The sequence below is a fragment of the Oncorhynchus mykiss genome, chromosome 16 (assembly GCF_057628025.1).
Source record: "Oncorhynchus mykiss isolate SJ-2025 chromosome 16, ASM5762802v1, whole genome shotgun sequence".
In the NCBI taxonomy this organism is placed as follows: domain Eukaryota; kingdom Metazoa; phylum Chordata; class Actinopteri; order Salmoniformes; family Salmonidae; genus Oncorhynchus; species Oncorhynchus mykiss.
This window is the reverse complement of record NC_143037.1, coordinates 22,019,154-22,040,901: the sequence shown is the minus strand read 5'-3', so window position 1 is coordinate 22,040,901 and position 21,748 is coordinate 22,019,154. Positions and strand designations below refer to the sequence as shown.

The window sequence follows — 21,748 nt, the reverse complement described above, 5'->3', positions numbered from 1 at the left end:
AAACAAATTTGTTGATTGCCTATTAAGTGTGAATACAATTGAATACATATTGTAGGCTACACTATTGTAGGGGATTTCTACACTGGCAATTTTAGGGGCTTAATCTGTCCGGGAAATCGGCTCTCAATGAGCAAGTACCCCAGGGAATCAACACCAAGTGCATATTGTTTACCCAGTAACTTATGTGAACTGATGTACAGTACATGTAGTCTAATACTTTTCTGTACAGTGAGTGTTTTGTCTATAAGTGATTGAATCAAATTCTGTTCTTTACATGCTTACTGACAAAAGCAACAAATGTTGAGACTGAAAGAAATACACTACAGCCTGTAGTGACGCTGACATGCAATCAATTACCATACATTAAGAAGCTTTGTGGACTCCATTTAATGACATCTGTTACAATTCCATGTTGCACAATCACAAATAATGAGAAAGGTACAAGGGCATGAAGTAATGACAAACAGAGCAAATCCCATATGCTGCAAAAATACTGATATGTTTTCATTCTAGTAGCCTATGCACTCACTACCAGGTAATATTTTGTGAAAAAACATCACAGAAATATAGAACAAGACTTGTGAAAGAGCTTGGGGCTGGTATCTAATTTCCTTATCAGGATATTCATTCCTTGGAACATGTTGATCACGTTCAGCTTTGTGTAGAAGTGGAATTTCACTGGCATCAATTTCATCGTCATAAAAGAAGGCAAACAACATGTCTGCCATTGTCGTATACCTTCCTTTGAGTCTATTCGACTTCCGCCTTACCACGCAAACTCGCCCAGTGTGTCTGGATCTGAGTACCTCCCTGACCCTTCACCGAATGCGAATACATTCGGGGCTGCCTGATTGGTCCAGAATCTGATGGGTTGAGCCAGAACACACTTGGGTAATGCAGCGGTTTGAAAATTCACCGTTGGCTGTGATATTCTTATTGGCTAGCGCTGATCCAGTCGCTGATGACTTTGTTTTGTACAACACCCCCCCGTCACCACAAACGACTTCAACGATGGCAGTCTCTGACTAAAGCCTGTCGCAAACCACAGAGAAGCGGCAGAATAGAGCGCGAGTCGTCAGGCTAGGCTAATGGTTCGATTCTGGGACTGTGAAAGGCAACCGACACGTTTATGTGACAGGGTTCAAGACTACTACCCTCCTTTCACCCCGAAGTCATGGAGAAAGAACAGTCGAATGGGTAGGGGCACATGCGTGCAAAGCTAGCAAAAAAACAAACAATGAAAGTGAAAAATAATGAACAATAAATACATGACAGACATATATTACTTGTTTCAAAGTGTATTACTTTCACATATTTGATACATCTGTATTTTTTTTTTTTATCGATACTTCACTGGAGGACTTCAACACAACAAAGATATTCAATGATATACAGTTGAGTCTCTGCCAAATAACTGACATTTTCTGCTCCTTTTTGGATGATAAAGTTTCAGAGTTAAAGGAGGGGGACGGATAGAGAAAGACAGATGAATGCTGCATTACTTACACATAGTTTAACTACAGGTTGTGGACCTAAACGGGAGGGACGTGGATATGGTCTTCGTCGCACACTTTTACAGTATCAATAAAAAAAAAACATTCTAAGAATGATATTCGCATACTTTAAAAGGGGTCTTTTTTCTAATTTACTGCTGTATGCAGAAGCAAGAGTACATCTGGCGAGAATATGGTCTGCACAACAGCCAGACTGAAACTAGCCTGGTCCCAGATCTGTTTGTACCGTATAGCCAATTGTCATGTTTGCTACGACAATGAATGACCATAGGAGATGGTTCAGTAAGATGGCACAATGAGATCTGGGACCAGGCTACACTGAAACGTCAAGTTTACACAAGTATCCACCAACAGAACCACAGTTAATCTGATATAGAGTAATAACTCCCAGACATGTACAGTCAGAGGGAAAAGCACAACGGGGCTTGATGAAAGACAATGAAACCTGGCACGACTTAGGTCACGACTGCATTACTTGAACTCTGCTATTTTGATTGCAAAGACCCCACAATTCAACATTCTTCACCAAAGACACACTTCACTTTGTGCAATTCATTTTCATAGACCACAGTTCTCTGACAGCTGGGTAGACGGCATATGTTCTTAGACTTACAGGCCTACTAACTACGATTTTGGCAGTTGGTTAAGCGCCTAACCAGATTGCACAAATGAATGAGTGGATATAAAGTGAATATAGAAATGAAACAAGTTACTTGAGTGTGTAAAACCATGGCATTTGATAAAAATGCCAGACAAAGCCTTTTTAAAACAACAGAGCTGCTTTTCGTCATTAAAATCCCCCGAATGAGTCAACAAAAAGAGTAATACAACAATTAAACATCTGTAAAAAAAACTTACCACAAATAAAAGATACTTTCAGAATACGATACTTGTTTTACATTAATAATTACAAATATTTCACATTTATGTATAGAATTCAAAGGATAAATTAATTTGCTGGATGGAAAGGGGTTTGTTCTGATATTGCAGGTACCTTCATCAGGCCTTTGGTGGGGTTTGTGTGTGTGTGTGTGTATGTATCTCTTAACTGTGTGTATGTGTCTATCTATCTGAGGCCATGGCGTCCTGGAAGCCCCACACCTCCAGCAGTGCCACCTGGAAGCTCTCGGTGGAGCAGAGCGGCGGGTTGTCGAAGGTGGTGCAGCGGGCTGTGCGCCCGTGGTTCAGTTCGCCGTCGATGTACAGCGCGTTGCCCTCTCCTCCCCCTGGCAGGAGACAGAACAGCAGGAGTTAAGACAGAAAAATGAGCTGAATCTAGGCAAGTGCACTGGATCTGAGAGATGAATAAAAAATTTAAAAAGACGCTGAGGGAGAAGAGAGGCACAGGCAAGGGCCACAGGGATCCTCAGTTCCTAGATGTTAGTTTAAATGCAACATTGTCAGGTCGACATCAGTCATTGATGAGGACAATCTACTCACTCTGGACAGTCTGTTTGATTAAGAACAAGAGACGGTTAAGAACAAGAGACGGTTAAGAGATGGTTAAGAAGGACTGATTTCTACTCACCCACTATGATGGAGTCAATGTTGCCGGCCATGAACATGGAGGTGTTTCTGGAGTTGAGGTTGAAGTGTCGGGCCGAGAGGAAGGGTGACAGGCGGTTGGAGGGGTCAGCGGCCGGCCTCTCCACGGGGAGGCTGTTGTCATCAGAGCTCTGCCCGTCGGTGGGAGCCTCGTACTCAGCAGGGTCCTCACTGCTCTGGGCCTTGATGGAGGAAGCCAGCTCCGGGTGGCGGATCACCACCCACTCATACCTCTCCATCTCCGGCTTCAGCTATATGGACAAACAGAGTAACAATCATTGATCACGTTTGAGTGTTTATTTTCATATATTTACACACACTTGAGGGGTTTACCTTGAATCATCCAGACACAAACTGGATACTGAGACTGTCATATTTGGGGGTTTTTTCCTCCCCGTGCATACCTAATAGATCTGGACCCCATCTTACAGTGTGTTGTTCCGTGTTCCTGTCCCGTGTGGCTCAGTTTGTAGAACATGGCACTTGCAACGCCAGGGTTGTTGGTTCGATTCCCACGGGGGACCAGTACGAAAAAGAAGAGAATCTGCTAAATAACTAACATTTTTAATGTATGTGGTGTCAAGTGAGGATCAAGTGCTACTGTACCGTTCGAGTTTCCGATGAGCATGTGTACGTGTGTGTTTCTGCCTGTGCAGGGCGGTATTCACAGGCAGACGGTCAGAGCATCATCCTCACCAAAAACACTTTAATAATTAAACGGAAAAGGAGTTTGAAAGAAGGCCATTTCTAGATCCAGATACACTCAGCAAAACCTCTCTAAAAATGTACAAAACCTTTTGTTAAATTATCAGCTATAGCACTCAAGAAGAAATACTGCGTTTTGGACGTGACATGCTTTTCTGTTCAGAGTGGGTGGAGGCCAGACTGGTGACAAGGAGGCTTAGTATTCTGACAGTGGATGAAGAAACTATTTGTAAATGGCGCCCCCTGGTGTCCAATCTTAGTCACAAATTGCTATCTCGGAGGCAAAATGATATATCCCCAACAAGGTTATTAAAGTTGTGATTTTCTATTAGTTTTTTTTATTTGAAATTAGTTTAGGATTTTCATTTGAAATTCAGTTTCAGTTAGTTTTCAGACTTGATTTACTAGATGTCATTCAAACATTTCTATTTCATATGATTTAATATTCACTTTTAGTGTTTGGGACAGAAAGTAGCCTTATGCATGGGAGGCTAGGAGCCATTTATGTGTTGTAGGCCTATAGCGGCAGGTAGCCTAGTGGTTAGAGCATTGGGCCAGTAACCGAAAGGTTGATGGATAGAATCCCCGAGCTGACAAGGTAAAAATCTGTCATTCTGCCCCTGAACGAGGCAGTTCACCCGCCGGTAGGCCGGCATTGTAAATAAGAATTTGCTCTTAACTGACTTGTCTAGTTAAATAAAGGTAAAAATATATAAAAATATCAGAGGTACTCAAGTACTATTTGAGATGATCCGGTCACATAAATGTCCTAGGTGGCAAACCCCAGACACCCTTCTTGATGGCAGAGATAAAAATGAGCAGTTTTGAAGCTCATTTTCTGCCATTCTACACATTATGCCATTGAACAAAGAGAAAATGAAATGTTAAAGCTTATGTCCTGCAATTCTACAAAATGTCCACGACTTGTGTGTTCATATGATACCAGGAGTCTACAAAGAAGCTGATTGTGGACTACAGGAAACGCAGGGCCGAGCACGCCCCCATTCACGTCGATGGTGCTGTAGCGGAGACTGCCGTGTCCACATCACTAACGACCTATCATGGTCCAAACACAGTCGCAAAGAGGACATGATAACACCTCTTCCCCCTCAGAAGGCTGAAAAGATTTGGCATGGGCCCACATATCCTCATTAAGTTATACAGCTGCACCATTGAAAGCATCACCGCCTGGTATGGCAACTGCTCGGCATCCGAACGCAAGACGCTGCAGAGGGTAGTGCGTACGGCCCAGTACATCTACTGGGGCCAAGCTTCCTGCTATACCAGGTGGTGTCAGAGGAAGGCCCTAAAAATGGTCAAATACTCCAGCCACAGACTTTTCTCTCTGCTCCTGCACGTCAAGCAGTATTGGAGCTCCAAGTCTGGGACCATAAGGCTCCTGAACAGATTCTACCCCAAAGCCATAAAACTGCTGAACAGTTCATTAAATGGCTCCCTGGACTTTCTTCTTTTATCAATCAATCAATCAATCAATCAATCACCTAACCAAATCTACACATTACCTCAATCGTCCCAACTACCTCGTACTGCCGTACACTCACTCCTGTATAGCCTTGTTATAGCCTGTATAGCCTATATAGCCTGTATAGCCTTGTTATAGCCTGTATAGCCTATATAGCCTTGTTATTGTTATTTTAGTGTGCCATTTTACCATTTTATCTTTTTGTTCATTTTCTTACTTTTAACTGCATTGTTGGGACAGGGCTTATGAGTAAGCATTTCACAAGTCTAAACTTGTTGTATTTGGTGCATGTGGCACATTTTTTTTTAATTTGAATTCCACATTTCTTTTTGATTTGAATTCCACATTTCTTGTCTTTATCCTGACATTCTTTGTGGGTGCTGTTCAGATGAACTTTGAGGTTGGTTGGGTTTTTCCATATTTAAAAAAACTAAAATAAATTCTCCTGAATTTTGTGATATCCAATTGGTAGTTACAGCTTTGTCCCATCGCTGCAACTCCAGTACGGACTCGGGAGAGGCAAAGTTCGAGAGCCATGCGTCCTCCGAAACACGACCCGCCAAGCCGCACTGCTGCTTGACACACTGCTCGTTTAACCCTGAAGCCAGCCTGGGATCGAACCAGGGTTTGTAGTAACGCCTCTAGCACTGCCTTCGACCGCTGCGTCCTTTCCAAAAATGTACTCAAAATCATCCCATACGGAGCTTTGCCTTTAGCGTCCGACCACTGCTGGTGTTGGGTTTGCTGCCGCCATTGTTCACGCTCAGTTTCCTAAATCGTTTTTCCTTTAGTGTGTTTTAGTTTGCTCCTCAACCTTGCTCCTCAAGAATAAATTGGGATGAGAAAAATGAAGTAAACACAACTCACCCTGAAGACAAAACATTCTCCAGTCCCAAAGAAGCTGAGTTTGTTCCCGCCTCGCTTGCGCTCCTCCCAATCGGTTGAGAGAAAGGCTCCACATACCTGGACAGACAATACAGGGCATGGTGAGAGGGTGTATTACAGTAGAATCAAAGGGAGAAGTGGGATAGGAAATAGAAGGATGGGACAATGTCAAAAGGCGAGGAAGAATTTCGCTATTATAAAAAGCAGATACTGCATATGTATTCATTAAATGATAGGTCTTTAGCATATCAATATGATTGAAAAACTGTAGACTTAAAACACCATGCTTACTTTTTCAGTGTCATAATAATGTGAGCTCGAGAGTTACTTGTCTATTGCCGTGGTTGTCATTATACTGTTACACAAGGGTGGTAATGCACACACAATGTATTAGTGTGTGTGTGTGTGTGTGTAAGGTCGTTACATCAGCTTCGCAGGTCCGGATGAGTAGCAGAGTGGGCTCATACCCTTCAACATGAGCGTAAAACCTGGGACAAAAGGAATGGACAACCTCAATTACACATCCCTTAACACAATCTGGCCATGTATGCATGTGTGAAATGAACCAGAAGAAAAACACACACACATAAGCTTCCCTTTAACAATCATAATGCATCTTAAAGATGAGAAGCAAAAAGGTAGGGGGCACTTTTAACTGACAACAACATTACATTTAGCCTACAGTGCGATACATTCCATGTGTTTTTTTTTACAAGGTCAGATTACATTCGGTCTTGGTTTTATGAACATACTGCAGTTTCTCTTTGGTCAATGATTTCTATGTAGCATAATTCAGAAAGTTAACCCATTCCTATTGAAAAAAAACAAATGTGTGAATTTAAGTCAGAGATCAGCCTTTTTCACTAGCTGAATGAAAGTATGAAAGTCTTTATGGCCCCTAGTGATATACTTTGGATAGCTCTGATACTCACCTGTGTCTCAGCTGATGAGCAGTAAAACAATACAGGTGGGTAAATATTAACTAAACCTACAGTATTGATCCTTAAAACCTGTCCCTGGGAAAAAATGTCAGGCTACGGTTTGCATTCTATAAACAAGATTCTGTTTCTGTGTGAGCTATGAATATGACCCTGAACTAAGTCTTCCGTTTGGCCTGAGGGTGATGGATTTAGTACCCGAGGCTGTACAAGGGCAAGGGAATATTGAACAAGGGCCATTGCTGATTCATCACTAAACAAACGTTATATTCTAGTTCTATTGCTGCTGAACACAAAGACATAAATGGGTGACCTTACTGTCCAAGTCATTCCCTTACCCCTCCTTTAAAGAGGCAATCTGCAGTTCAAACAATAACAAAGTGACAGACCCGCCACTGTTTTGGTAAATAGTTGAGGGATGGGGCTGGAGAAATGTAACTGGTCTCAAATTAATAGACAGATGTAATGGCTGACCCTCCATGATATCAAAATGTATAGATTTAAGCATTTTTTAGGATATGAAGTGTTTGTGTACAATTACATTTATAAACAATGGAGTAAAACAAGCTTATATTTTGGGGACTGGTAGGGTAAGAGTTGATTGAACTAAGCTCATGAGGCATTTCTAAGTTATATTCATAGATATATATATCTATCTACACACACACTACCGTTCAAAAGTTTGGGGTCACTTAGATATTTCCTTGTTTTTTGAAGAAAAGCACATTTTTTGTCCATTAAAATAACATCAAATTGATCAGAAATACAGTGTAGACATCGTTAATGTTGTAAAATTTGATGTTATTTTAATGGACAACATTTTTTTGCTTTTCTTTCAAAAACAAGGACGTTTCTAAGTGACCCCAACTTTTGAACGGTAGTGTGTAGATACACATTTAAAAGTAAAGAAATTGACGTACCAATCGCAAATTGCCCCTTTGTGGTAAAGTAGGCATGGTAGCCAAGACTGTGGCGAAATGTAGAGTAAGCTTTATGGTAAATTGGGCCCAGTGCAAGGTAAAGTGTACCATTGAGGATGAAAAAAGTGGGCAGAATATCAGTTTCAGGGTACATTATCAGGGTATATTACAGCATACCGACGATATTATCGCATATCTGCGACATAATCATGTCTGCAATATTAATCGCATATCAGCGATAATGTTGCATATATGCGGTGATATAGCATCTCGATGACATGAAAATGTCGCTATAACCCAAGCTTAGTTGTCTCTCTAAGGTTAGGTTGGTGTGGAACCTGAGACGAAGGATAAAGTGGGTACAGGAAATTGTAGAGCGCAGGGGTACCAACCTTATTTTCCCCCATGGGCCACATTCGGTCTCCACTGAGGTCCAAAGGACAGCACTGAAACTTGATTATAATTAGCCAAAAATAGCCTAGTAAATGGAATTGTCAATGCTCCCTGACTGTCTAGCTTTTGTTTCGGTGACTGTTAGCAATCTGGACAAGAGTGTAGAGACTGTATAAAAATGTAGGTCCATTATCATTTCCACCCACTTTTAAATTTGGTTTTAGGTATTTCAATATAGACGGAGACCGTTTCCTCGCAGAAAACACATGCGGCCCACATCGGTATGTTTGACACCCCTGGTCTAGTGGTTTGCCTAGGCTGCAGTGGGTGGCTAAAGTGAGACTGGTAAAGTGGGTACCGGTTGAGGCTGCAGCCGTGGGTGGACGTGGTGAAGAGAAGCTGCGGTTCGCACAGGGCGAAGCGTTCAGGGATCCACGACCAGATGTCCCTCATCTCCTTGGCGCTGACCACCTCCGAGGAGAAGGTGTCCGGGTTCAGAGCCAGCTGCACGTTGCGCCTGTAGCCATGGTAACCGGGCAGGAAGGAGATGACTACTTTGTCAGTAACACAAACTCCTGATCGGTCAGTCAAAGTCTTTGTACAGCATGTAGGGCCATGAGGTTGTGGTAATGGAAGGTTAATAGAGTATTTTCTGAGCTTGCCTGGATATGTCATGGTTGTTGTTGTAGTTACTGTACAACTCCTGACCTCAAGGGTCACAGCGTGAGTCAGTCTGGGACTTTATTTAGGCCTATTCAATTGAGTGTTAACGAGAAGCAAAAACCAGCACACTGTTTCTTGGTTTTGCCTATGGTAGTGTGTTCTATGTCCAAATCGTGTTTTCCTGGTCACTTATAGTTAAATGATAGTTTACAGAGAATGTAGACACGGTTTCTAATACAATTTATCACTAACGAGGGAGATCAGCTCAAGTATTAACAGGTGAAGAGAGAGAGCTGAGAGAGGAGAGAGAGAAACACCTACCTCAGACTAACAGAGCCAAGTGCAAATGGGAGAATGGAGGAGCAGTAGACACATGGACACAGGAGTCAAGGTGAAAACAGAAGACGACGGTGGATGGAAAATGGACAGCAAAACAAAAGGGGGGAAAACTATGAACAGAATGGTGAGAAAAGAGCCACACAGACAGCCACAACAGGAAAAAGTGTGAGTGAACTAAAAAACAGAAAATTAGTTAACTATCCAAATGCTTTTAGCGGCAAGGTGTCCAAATGATTTTAGCTGCAGGTCGCACCGGCTTTATAAAGCCAGGAACGACAGCCACTTTTCACTGGTGGTTTTGCCTAGATGGGATGCCGAAAATGTTACTTTTTGTAGCAGGATATACGGTACGGTTTTGAGAATTAGGTTCAGGTTAGGAAAATGGTTAGAGTTAGCTAAAATGCATAATACCACATCCCTTCTAAACAAGACCCTTACTGGTGGCTAAAGTTGTCATGCACATTATTATTTTTTATTTTTTTGAGTGCATGCCTCTCATTTGTAGCATACCATTCTGAATTGTTTCATGTCTTTAATTTTTTTTTACTTTTCTCCCCAATGTCGTGGTAGTTACAGTCTTGTCTCATTGCTGCAACTCCCGTACAGACTCGGAAGAGGCGAAGGTCGAGAGCCGTGCGTCCTCCGAAACACGACCCAGCCAAGCCGCACTGCTTCTTGACACAATGCCCACTTAACCCGGAAGCCAGCCACACCAATGTGTCGGAGGAAACACCATACACCTGGCGATCGTGTCAGCGTGCATTGTGCCCAGGGTGCCACAGGAGTCGCTAGAGCGCGATGGGACAAGGACATCCCTGCTGGCCAAACCCTCTGCTAACCCGGACGACACTGGGCCAATTGTGCGCCGCCCCATGGGTCTTCCGGTCGCGGCCGGCTGCCTGGACTCGAACCAGGATCTCTAGTGACACAGCTAGCACTCCAATGCAGTGCCTTAGACCACTGAGCCACTCGGGAGGCCTACGTAGAACCTTGTCTAATGTTTATTTACACGCTGCCATTAGCTAAAGCGCTAGCATAGCATTAGCAGAGGTATTAGTGTCCACTGCCTCATTGATATCCATTCATTTCTCTAGAAGTAAATTATCGCTCCAATTTCAATTACACCCAATAAGAGCTCATGCTATGTCTCTAGCCCTCACTCACCTCTTCTGTTTCACGGTGATACCCTTCTGCTGCAGCGACTTCTCATTGGCGAGCTGCAGGAGGGTAATCTCTTTGCGACTGAACAGGCGGATGGAGAAGGCCTTCTCCAGCAGCTTGTCTGGGGTGATGCTGGAGCCGATGGCTTTGACAAAGGCCTGGATCTCCGCCTTGACCTCTGCAGAGTCCTGTTTCTGGCCCTCTGATGGCTGAGCTCCAGCTCCAGCCCCGGCTTTCTGCTTGCGATAGAACTTGAGCAGGGCCAGTGCCACGCGATACAACACCTTGTATCCTTCCACCAGGAAGACGTCTAGTACCCGGGCCACGTGGCTGAAGGGCAGGTCGCCCAGCACCCAGCGCTGCCAGCCCGAGTACACTTCCACCACGTCCTGCGCTGTGGCCACGATCAACTTGTGGGCGGCCGGGCAGTACTTGTTGGCCAGGTCGCCGAAGGTCATGCAGCTGGATTCGTAGGCCAGGAAGGTCTGGTCCACCAAGCGTCGGCCTGGCTCGTTGCAGGCCAGCAGACGGCTGATGTTCTCGAAGCACTGCGCCTCGTCGGCACTGAAGTGCAGCAGGAGGGCCGTTATGGCGGGCAGCGCCGGGCAGTGCGAGATGTCCGGGAACTGGCCAGCCAGACAGGAGATGACCCGGTGGACGGTGGTCACTGCGTCTGCTTTGAGGCAGTAGTGCGGAACAGCGCTGCCGTCCACAAAGTCCGGCAGTGGGATGACGGACGAGGCTTTTTTACCTGTGCTGTCCCCCATGAGGTCACGATAGACCTCAGCATCGGGGGTGACGGTGCGACAGGGGATGGCCTTGATGAGTTGCTGGTAAACCTGGGCACGAAGCTTGTGGTTCTTGGCCCAGTGGCCCTGCCTGGCCAGTTTCTTGAGCTCCAATGGGTCCTTGACATCCAGTTTGGAGGGGCCACTGCTGTTGGCCAGGTCCCCCATCTGGGTCCAGTCCACAAAGCAGCCGTAGTCCTCCTCAGCCATGGCTGCAGTATCTTCTGGACTGCGGCTGAGGGGTCTTGAGTATAGCTTAGCCTAACTAGCCTTCTGTCCTCTTCACAACAAATAAGTCCAGGGTGTCTCTCAACCACCCATGATGTTTACTACAGAGAGGGGAAAAGAATGAGAACATTGTTACAAACATATGGGTTTGCTTGACAGGTTATTTGGAACTTAATGCAGGGGGGGGGCGGGACAAAGTAAAGGGAATCTTGTATAAGCTAGCCTGTATGTGAGTGATTGCAGAATAAGACCTTTGACGCAGGCTAAAAATATGCAACCTACACTGGCTATATAGGTTAAGATTGCCCTGACCGGCTGAGACTGGTTTTGACTAGGTACTATACAGCTACGACCAGAAGTTACTTTTTCATAGCAGGTTAGGATAAGGTTAGAAATAGGGTAAGGTAAAATGCTCTCCTGCTACAAAAACTGACTTCTGGTCATAGATGTACTACGTCTAGTCACAACCATCTAGTCTATAAACAGCCATGTCTCAGGGCAAAGGTTGAGTGAGCAATTAAGGGCAAATGATGGTAAATATGTCTATAGTTTTAAGCAGCAAAGAAAAATGATGTTGCATGACAGAAACTGATAGAATTATTGAACTAAAGAACACTATAGTATGGGATCATCTTGGGTCTCTGACTTCAAGCCAGAGAGAGGGCTGCAATCCCAGGTACAGAGATGGAGCTGAGTGATTCCCCCAGCTAAAACTAAATGACTTTAGTTAGCTGGCTATAGATGAACTATATTGAAGAACTGCATTATTATGCTAAATTAACTGTCTGTGTGTAGGATCAGCCAGCAAGGGACACTGATGATAACAGCTAATGTGATCAAGACAGCTAGCTATACTGAACAAAAATATTTAATTTAACTACGTAAATCAGTTAAGAACAAATGTTTATTTACAATGACAACCTACCCCGGCCAAACCCTCCCCTAACACGGACGACGCTGGGCCAATTGTGCTCCGCCCTATGGGACTCCCGATCTCGGCCAGAAGTGATACAGCCCGGGATCGAACCAGGGTCTGTAGTGACGCCTCTAGCACTGAGATGCAGTGCCTTACACCGCTGTGTCACTTGGGAGCAACAATTTCAAAGATTTTACTGATTTACATTTTATTGAAGGAAATCAGTCAATTTAAAGAAATTCATTAGGCCCTAATCTATGGATTCCACATGACTGGGAATACAGATATGCATATGTTGGTCACAGATACTTTAAAAGAAATGGGCCTCAGGATCTAGGCACGGTATTTCTGCGCATTCAAATTGCCATAGATAAAATGCAATTATGTTTGTTGTTGCGTAGCTTATGCCTGCCCATACCATAACCCCACCGGCATCATGGGACAGTCCGTTCACAATGTTGACATCAGCAAACTGCTTGCCCACAGGACGCCATACACGTGGTCTGCAGTTGAGGCCTGTTGGACCTACTGTAAAATTCTCAAAAAAACAAAAAACGTTGGAGGCAGTTTATGGTAGAGAAATTTACATTAAATTATCTGGCAAAAACTCTGGTGGACACACCTGCAGTCAGTATGCCAATTGCACCCTCCCTCAATATTTGAGACATCTGTGGCATTTGTGTTGTGTGACAAAACTGCACATTTTAAAGTGTCCTTTTATTGTCCCCAGCACAAGGTGCATCTCTTTAATGATCATGCTGTTTAATCAGCTTCTTGATTTGCCACACCTGTCAGGTGGCTGGATTATCTTGGCAAAGGAGAAATGTTCATTAACAGGGGATGTAAACAAATGTGCAAAATAAATGTAGAGAAAGAAGCTTTTTGTGCGTATGAAAAAGGTATATGATTTTATTTCACCTCATGAAACCAACACTTTACGTTTATATTTTTGTTCAGCGTAGTTAGCCAACACTGACTAAGATAATTCATTTGACAGGCGACAAGGTGCCGACACCACAACTCTGCATAGCTATATGGGGCTGGGTAAGAAATGCATTCATATTGCTGGAATAAAACGGACTAAATTTAGTTGGTCAGCTAGCTTGAACCCCCGAACGCCGTGAAAACTGATAGTTAGTGGTAACCCTGGCAAAGGTGACAGGTAGCGCTAGCTAGAAATGCGGACAGAGCGCACGCTAACAAAGCGGTTTCCTTCCATTCACGTTAGCAATTGACATTGGTCCATTGTCTGATCAGTGTTATCACCAGGTCAATGCATAGCATAACATTAGCTAGAATAGCTAGCTAGTTATCACGTCAAAATAGTTTGCGACGACCATAAAGCATTTTCTTCAGATGCAGAGAGATAGTCAGCCAGCTAGCACCTAGCTAACTAGCGACAAGATAGCGAGACAAATTATCTTCCTCACTGTCAACATTGGTTGTTGTTGAACTTGCATTGCGAACGGGCTAACTAATATTATCACGATGCATAAGGGCAAGAGGACTGCGCATGTGTTAATAACTGCTGAAGAAACGACAAGACATGAAAAATACCTGTCAAGATATGAAATTACCCTACCTGGTTTGGTCAGATGTCTTGAGATGTTGGAGCTGTAGTCATATTTGTCAGTTTCGGACATGCGCAGTATCCCTACTCTAACCGCTACTAGCAGGAGCCATATGGCGGAGTGTAGAATGCAATTCATATCGGATTTGTTATGCCATTTTTTTTTGTTGTCTTTACGCTTTGTTCGATATATGAAATTGCACTGGCATCTGCTTTAAATGATGGGGAAAACCTTATAGCTATATACAAGTCCAGAAATCATTCAAACAAATAATGTAGCAGGGTGAAACAACCATTAGCCTACTATTAAAATCTAATGACCAAACATTAGAGTGCAAAGAACTTGAGAAGATTTTGAAAAACAAGATGCGCCACTGCTGTTTTAGGCAACATCTGAGTTACTGTGAGTGAGCCAGTTGGGAGTGGTGGAATAGAGGCAATATCATCTGATTCATCAAGCTTTGTTTACAGGCCTGGATGTCTGTCAAAGTAGTTACGGGCACTGGAAAAAGGACTGGAAGGCACCCAGGCAATTTTAACAAAACCCTGCTTTGTCCTCCTACTCAAAAGCACACGCCAAAAACAACGCCCAGCACATGACAGTTATTACAGATAACTCAATTAGGCCATCATTGCCACTCCAATATGGTTCTGGCCTTGTGTTTTTGCTTTGTATTCTCTCATTATGTTGTTCATTTCTTCATTTGGTGTTCTTGCAACAACAACAAGCCAATGTGTGTGATGGCCGTAGGCCTATGTGTGTGATGAAACCTGAAAAAACAAATTGCCAAATGTCCACGCCATGTCCACTCCATCATGTGTTTTTCTGAGAAGACCTTAGACATACTGTATTTTGTGAATGATAACCCACTCATATGACTCACAATGATGACATAGAATAAATACACTGTCCACAACAGTACTCCCTCTCTACTCTTTGTATAATTCTGTTGTGTTTACCTGTCTTTTCAGGTCTACCCTGTCCTGTCTGTCTCAAAGCCAGCTTTTCTATGACCATGGAGTTGGTTAATGGAGCCTTTGTTACATGCCAGCTGCTGGCATCAGTCCAACAGACATGACTGCAGGAGTGGACAGTATTCATATCATGTGAGGTACACTAATCCATAGGACGCTGACTATCGCGCTAGGGCTACAGCACATTTAGTGCTGTATTCAGCGCCAGGCCAGCCCAACATTTTATATCACGCTTTAACCTCAGAGCTATTTGATTGGACAGAGAATACCACTGTTTGGTGAGAGATTGAGGTGGGGAGAGAGAGACAGATGGATCTAAAGCCAGTAAGCCTTGAGGTCCAAGCTTATGGGGGGTTTATGCTCATCAAATCCTTCCGCTCCGACACACTGTGACATCACACCTATGGAAGGCAGGCGCGCACACACACAGGCAGGCACGTACACATGCACACAAACATGGACACGTGCACACACACACCCTTGCAATGTTTGAAGAAAGGTGTGACGTCAAGTGCTGATGTCAAGGTCGGACGTACTTAAGTGAGATGTTTGTTTGCCAAGTTGAACTTAAAGACGTTCAATGTTAATTGCATTACCAGTTTCGGTGCAATTGTCACAATGACCATATTATACCTACTATGAAGACCCTTTGACATTAAAGTGACATTGACATTTCACATTGATAAATTTGTCCTCCGATCAGGGGAGGGTGGTAATGGGACATTAGTTTAATTTCCTTATTTCATTACACTAAAAACTTTAAACGTGGATACAAGCTGAAAGGGATATCATCTTTAGTCTTCTCATTCTAATGGTAGTTGAGTTTCCCCTACAAAAATAACCTAAAGAAGGGTCATTACCAACCTACAACAGGAAATAGGCCTATCAAAACTGGGACTATGCTGCCCTCTTCAGGCTGCACGAAGAACTGCACATACTATATCTGTCCAACTACTAATTGTCTCCTGCAGTCTAAACTCCTCTCCTCTGGTATTTCTAAGGCCAGATGTCCTTCAAATGTCTTATGTGTGCGACCTGAAGTGGTGTGTGTGAGTAAACTGGAATAATAGAGAGAAGTATTATTGATATGCAAGCCTATCATGAGGCACAACGTTGTGTTTTTATTATTTAATTGCTTTTGTCAATTAAATTAGTTAATTTATGTGTTAAATCTTATAATATGCCCTCTAAGACATTCAAATAGGCTGGAGTAGCAAGTAGAGTCCCCAGTTCAGTTGTGTTTCCACTCACAAATAGGGCTTTTTATTCTGGGCGGTAGGGCTGAAAGAGGCTGTGTCACCCAATAGCGTGAGTTCTATTGTATCTGTGAAAGGCCCCAGCAGCACCATGGGTATTGTGTTCTCAAGAGAGGAATCAGGTTTCCTTGACAACCGCAGGATGCGTACCCAGAGGCCTAGGGACAGAGAAAATGAGGCCAGAGAAGGAGGGAAAGAGACAAAAAACAAATGAGACTTTCCAGCCCCGCGTTTTCTCCAGCTTTTTTTTTATCAGGTCTTTTTTTTGAAAGAGGGAGCGATGGAGGAGGTTGCCGCCCGGTCGTGACGGAGCCTTAGAGTGTTTGTGTGGTCTGTGTGTGTTTGTGTGTGTCCGCGCTGAATCGGTAAGTACGCCTGGCTGTTCCAATGTCTTTATAACTCTGGCTTATAGACCACACAGAGTAACAAAACAAAGGGACTGAAGGATGGAGAGAGAGGGACTGGAGTATTGGCACAGTTTGTGACATGTATCAGTGTATCATTAACTTTCAATAGGAAACACAAAGGCACACGTTGAGCCACTTTTACGCCTCGTCAAAACTATGACTGAATATGGAAGGGGATTAATATATTCCCATCAGTGTAAATGGAAACTATGATGTGATGTGGTGTTTTGGACTGAATGGTGATCTTGTACACAAAGGAATCCATTTTTACCCCATCTGCCTTATCTTCACTTTTGAGAACAGTGGGAAAAACAGGAAAAAAAATATTAGAGGCAGCATCTCTTTGCGTTTCTTTTTCCAAGTTATTGCACTATTGACTGATAATAACACTTATTTATTCTAATGTATGATTTTCTGTTTTGACAGTCAGGCCCACATCTTGATTCTGGATCATGCGTTTTACACTGCGACCCCGGAGGTAAGGGCTCATCCCAAAAGCCTAACAATTGATTAAGACTAGATCTACTGTGTAGGAATACGGTTCAGATCTCTGGATATCGGCATGTGTATATTGCATGTTTGTCATGCCAGTTACATCGCACTTATTGGGAGTTGACTGAACATACGGTAAATGGACTATAATGTAGACTTGACTGATTGTTGGACCCACAAACAATGGGCTTACTAAGTGTTGAACTACGTGGCATCATCCTGTAACTCTTATTTTTTGAGTTTTTTCTTTGTCGCTGGTGGCCCTATAGTGGATGTTGTTTTCGCAAATACCCGGGCCAGTCACTGAGATCTCTTTGACAGATTTTTCTATATGGAGAGCTTTACTAATACAATTGAATTCAATTCAATTGAATTGAACCGGCTTGAGTGCTGAGTTTGGCCGTGTGTTTGGCTTGGCCCGAGGGCGTTTCACTTCTGGAACACACTCTTCGTAGCCGATTTGCTCCGACGAAAAGCCCAGTCCTCTTCTGCCCCAGTAAAAACCCAAACCCCAAAGGAGTCGCTTGCTCAAGTCGCTCTCACGCCATGACAGCACGTCACTCTCCAGCTGTTTGTTATGACTAAGAGAACCGCTCTTATTTGAAGCCTGTCCATGGAACAAGTTAATTCCCTCTTCTTCTCAATGTGCTCAGTGCAGGACAAACTGAGACTACACGGAGATCACCACAACAAGTTACATGACTTTAGGGCAAACTTGGTACCCCTCTACGTGGCACTATATGATACCATGTGTCGAAGCTAAATATAAGTTCATTGCAATTACATTACTAGTAGAGGTAGTTAGTTTAGTGTAGTGATGATTTCTGCTAAGCCCAACGCTAACCCATGTCCGTCTGTCCTCCTGTCTGTCTCCAGTGGCTGCTTGGTGCTGTGTCTTTCTGTCTCTCTGCTCACCCTGCTGCTGCAGAGCCTCTGGGTGCCTCCAGAGATGACCAGAGAGGAGCCGGCAGGTGCAGGGAGGTCCCCTGAGGAACAGAGTAAGTGTCCCAAGCATAGAAATATAATCTACATTCATTATACTGTATTTCTATGGTCCTACTCTTCGAGGAGTAGATTAGATAGTGAAATGCTTTACATGACTGAGATATTTTCTAGTGTGGACTCCTCTCTCTCTCCCCTACTCTCTCTCTTTGCCACTCCTTCCTGTAGTCCTATGGTTGGTGAGGAGTGATGCAGTAATTGTCAGCTGAGTAAACAGGCAGGGGGTGGATAGGGGGTGACATCACCATCATAGGGTTCCTTCCTGTATGTGTCATTGGGTAGATAGCCAATCCCAAAGGGGTCTCTGTTTAACCCCTATCTTCAGACCCCCAGACCCCACATCTACAACCTCCCTGTGGGTCCATAACCAGTGTATACACACACACACACCGGTAACCCCACACCACCGACACCCTAGCCCAAAATATTGCAGTACTATTTTATTGTCTGATTTCCACGTTTGCTCAATACTAGCTATTCAGTGCCAGGCCAGCCCAACATTTTATAGACCACTCTACGTTTGTGCAAATGCTAATGTCTCAATCAGGAAGTCCTTGATCGGCCCTCCCAAATAGCCCCTTAAAGCCCAACTGACAGGCCTCTTAAACACACATTTACTTTTTACTACGCCCCTGGTTGACTTGTTTTTCTGGCCGTCTGCTGCAGTCTGGCTGGTTAGGTTGCTGTACGCTTATTATGTATACCATGGGGTTCGTCAAACAAGGAAAAGGACTACTGCTTTAGGTCAGCCAGAGGCATTGAGTGGAAGTGGAACAAACGACATTATGTGATGTTTTGTTTTACTATATGTTTGGCTAGCGACCGTTATAGTGGGCGGTCTATGTCTACACTCTTAAAAACAAGGTGCTATCAAGAACCTACAAGGGTTCCTCGGCTGTCCCCATAGGAGAACCTTTTGAAGAACCAAATCAAATTTAATTGGTCACGTACACATGGTTAGCAGATGTTAATGCAAGTGTAACAAAATGCTTGTGCTTCTAGTTCTGACCGTGCAGTAATATCTAACAAGTAATCTAACAATTTCACAACAACTACCTTATACACACAAGTGTAAAGGAATGAATAAGAATATGTACATATAAATATATGGATGAGCGATGGCCGAATGGCATAGGCAAGATGCAGTAGATGGTATAGTGTACAGTATATACATATGAGATGAGTAATCTAGGGTATGTAATTATTATATAAAGTGGCATTGTTTAAAGTGACTAGTGATACATTTATTACATCCTATTTTTAATTATTAAAGTGGCTAGAGATTTGAGTCAGTATGTTGGCAGCAGCTACTCAATGTTAGTGATGGCTGTTTAACAGTCTGATGGCCTTGAGATAGAAGCTGTTTTTCAGTCTCTCGGTCCCAGCTTTGATGCACCTGTACTAACCTCGCCTTCTGGATGATAGCGGGGTGAGTGGCAGTGGCTTGGGTGGTTGTTTTCCTTGATGATCTTTTTGGCCTTCCTGTGACATCGGGTGGTGTAGGTGTCCTGGAGGGCAGGTAGTTTGCCCCTGGTGATGCGTTGTGCAAACCTCACTACCCTCTGGAGAACCTTACTGTTGTGGGCAGAGCAGTTGCCGTACCAGGCGGTGATACAGCCTGACCGGATACTCTCGATTGTGCATCTGTAAAAGTTTGTGCGTGTTTTTGGTGACAAGACACATTTCTTCAGTCTCCTGAACAGCGCCTTGTTCGCCACATTTCAGTTTGTCCGTGATATGTACACCGAGGTATTTAAAACTTTCCACCTACTGTCCCATCGATGTGGATAGGGGGGTGCTCCCTCTGCTGTTTCCTGAAGTCCACGATCATCTCCTTTGTTTTGTTGACGTTGAGTGTGAGTTTTTTTTTCCTGACACCACACTCCGAGGGCCCTCACCTCCTCCCTGTGGGCCGTCTTGTCGTTGTTGGTAATCAAGCTTACCACTGTAGTGTCGTCTACAAACTTGATGATTGAGTTGGAGACGTGCATGGCCACGCAGTCGTGGGTGAACAGGGAGTACAGGAGAGGGCTGAGAATGCACCCTTGTGGGGCCCCAGTGTTGAGGATCAGCCGGGTGGAGATGTTGTTTCCTACCCTCACCACATGGGGGCGGCCTGTCATAAAGTCCAGGACCCAGTTGCACAGGGCGGGGTCGAGACCCAGGGTCTCGAGCTTAATGACAAGTTTGGAGGGTACTATGTTGTTAAATGCTGAGCTGGAATCGTCTGGGCCGGCAGCCAGCAGTCTTACGATGGTTAACACGTTTAAATGTTTTACTCACGTTGGCTGCGGTGATGGAGAGCCCGCAGGTTTTGGTAGCGGGCTGTGTCAGTGGCATTGTATTGTCCTCAAAGCGAGCAAAGAAGTTGTTTAGTTTGTCTGGGAGCAAGACATCGGTGTCCGCGACGGGGCTGGTTTTCTGAACCCTTTTTGGTTCCAGGTAGAACTCTTTTGGGTTCCATTTAGAACCCTTTACACAGAGGGTTCTACACTGAACAAAAATATACAACATGCAAAAATGAATATAAGAAAATCCTCAATTGAAATATATTCATTAGGCCTTAATATAGGGATTTCACATGACTGGAAATACAGATATGTTTCTGTTGGTCACAGATACCTTAAAAAATAAAGATAGGGGTGTGGATCAGAAAACCAGTCATTATTTAGTGTGACCACCATTTGCCTCGGGCAGCGTGACACATCTCCTTTGCATAGAGTTGATCAGGCTGTTGATTGTGGCCTGTGGAATGTTGTCCCACTCCTCTTCAATGGTTGTGTGAGGGTGCTGGATAATGACGGGAACTAGAACACTCTGTCGTACATGTCGATCCAGAGCATCCAAAACATGCTCAATGGGTGACATGTCTGGTGAATATGCAGGCCATGGAAGAACTGGGACATTTTTAGCTCCCAGGAATTGTGTACAGATCCTTGCGACATGGGGCCTTGCATTAATTATCATGAGGAAACATGAGGTGATGGCGGTGGATGAATGGCAGGACAATGGGCCTCAGGATCTCATCACTGTATCTCTGTGCATTCAAATTGCCATCGATAAAATGCAATTGTGTTGGTTGTCCGTAGCTTATGCCTACCCATACCATAACCCCACCGCCACCATGGGGCACTTTGTCCACTTTGACATCAGCAAACCTTGACAGCAAACCGCTCGCCAACATAATGCCATACACGCTGTCTGTCATCTGCCCGGTACAGTTGAAACCGGGATTCATCTGTGAAGAGCACACTTCTCCAGCGTGCCAGTGGCCATTGAAGATGAGCATTTTCCGACTGAAGTCGGTTAAGATGCCGAACTGCAGTCTGGTTAAGACCCTGGTGAGGAAAACAAGCACGCAGATGAGCTTCCCTGAGCCGGTTTCTGACAGTTCGTGCAGAAATTCTTTGGTTGTATAAACCTACAGTTTCATCAGCTGTCTGGGTGGCTGGTCTCAGACGATCCCGCAGGTGAAGAAGCCGGATGTTGAGGTCCTGGGCTGGTGTGGTTACATGTGGTCTGCGGTTCTGAGGCTGGTAGGACGCACTGCCAAATTCCCTAAAATGAC

The 21,748-nt window shown here is 44.1% G+C and overlaps 2 protein-coding genes across 8 annotated transcripts in view; one reads left to right on the top strand and one right to left on the bottom strand.

The window, feature by feature from the left end:
- Window positions 1-372: 372 nt before the first annotated feature.
- On the bottom strand, window positions 373-14,382 carry tbc1d24 (TBC1 domain family, member 24). 3 transcript variants are annotated; one of them, XM_090202236.1, is made up of 8 exons: window positions 14,061-14,143; window positions 12,897-13,006; window positions 10,550-11,663; window positions 8,742-8,900; window positions 6,557-6,620; window positions 6,115-6,210; window positions 3,043-3,310; window positions 373-2,740 (listed from the first exon to the last, which is right to left on the bottom strand). In XM_090202236.1, the coding sequence occupies exons 3-8, from the start codon at window positions 11,542-11,544 to the stop codon at window positions 2,577-2,579; spliced, it is 1,746 nt and encodes a 581-aa protein (XP_090058362.1). In that variant the 5' UTR covers window positions 11,545-11,663; window positions 12,897-13,006; window positions 14,061-14,143; the 3' UTR covers window positions 373-2,576. The 3 variants fall into 3 exon arrangements, with proteins under 3 accessions (XP_090058362.1, XP_090058361.1, XP_090058360.1); XM_090202235.1 differs by having other exon boundaries at window positions 12,897-13,016; window positions 14,061-14,120; XM_090202234.1 differs by lacking the exon at window positions 12,897-13,006 and having other exon boundaries at window positions 14,061-14,382.
- The window catches only part of LOC110491633 (alpha-1,6-mannosylglycoprotein 6-beta-N-acetylglucosaminyltransferase B), a 57,659-nt gene continuing 50,155 nt past the window's right edge, over window positions 14,245-21,748 (top strand). The window contains exons 1-3 of one of the 5 annotated variants that reach the window (XM_036946502.2): window positions 14,245-15,160; window positions 17,113-17,164; window positions 18,055-18,176. In XM_036946502.2, the coding sequence (XP_036802397.2) occupies window positions 17,139-17,164; window positions 18,055-18,176 (148 nt within the window). In that variant the 5' untranslated portion in view covers window positions 14,245-15,160; window positions 17,113-17,138. Of the gene's footprint in view, window positions 15,161-16,399; window positions 16,645-16,805; window positions 17,165-18,054; window positions 18,177-21,748 lie in introns of those variants that run through there. The other 4 variants (XM_090202233.1, XM_036946501.2, XM_090202231.1 and 1 more) reach the window with 4 other exon arrangements.

Coding starts and splice junctions, on each gene's coding strand:
- tbc1d24 (XM_090202234.1), bottom strand. CDS start 11,544: ATGGCTGAGGAGGACTACGGCTGCTTTGTGGACTGGACCCAGATGGGG. Junction 6,211..6,556: donor TCCGGACCTGCGAAGCTGAT/GTAACGACCTTA, acceptor TTGTCTGTCCAG/GTATGTGGAGCCTTTCTCTC. Junction 3,311..6,114: donor GAGAATGTTTTGTCTTCAGG/GTGAGTTGTGTT, acceptor TTGTCCATATAG/CTGAAGCCGGAGATGGAGAG.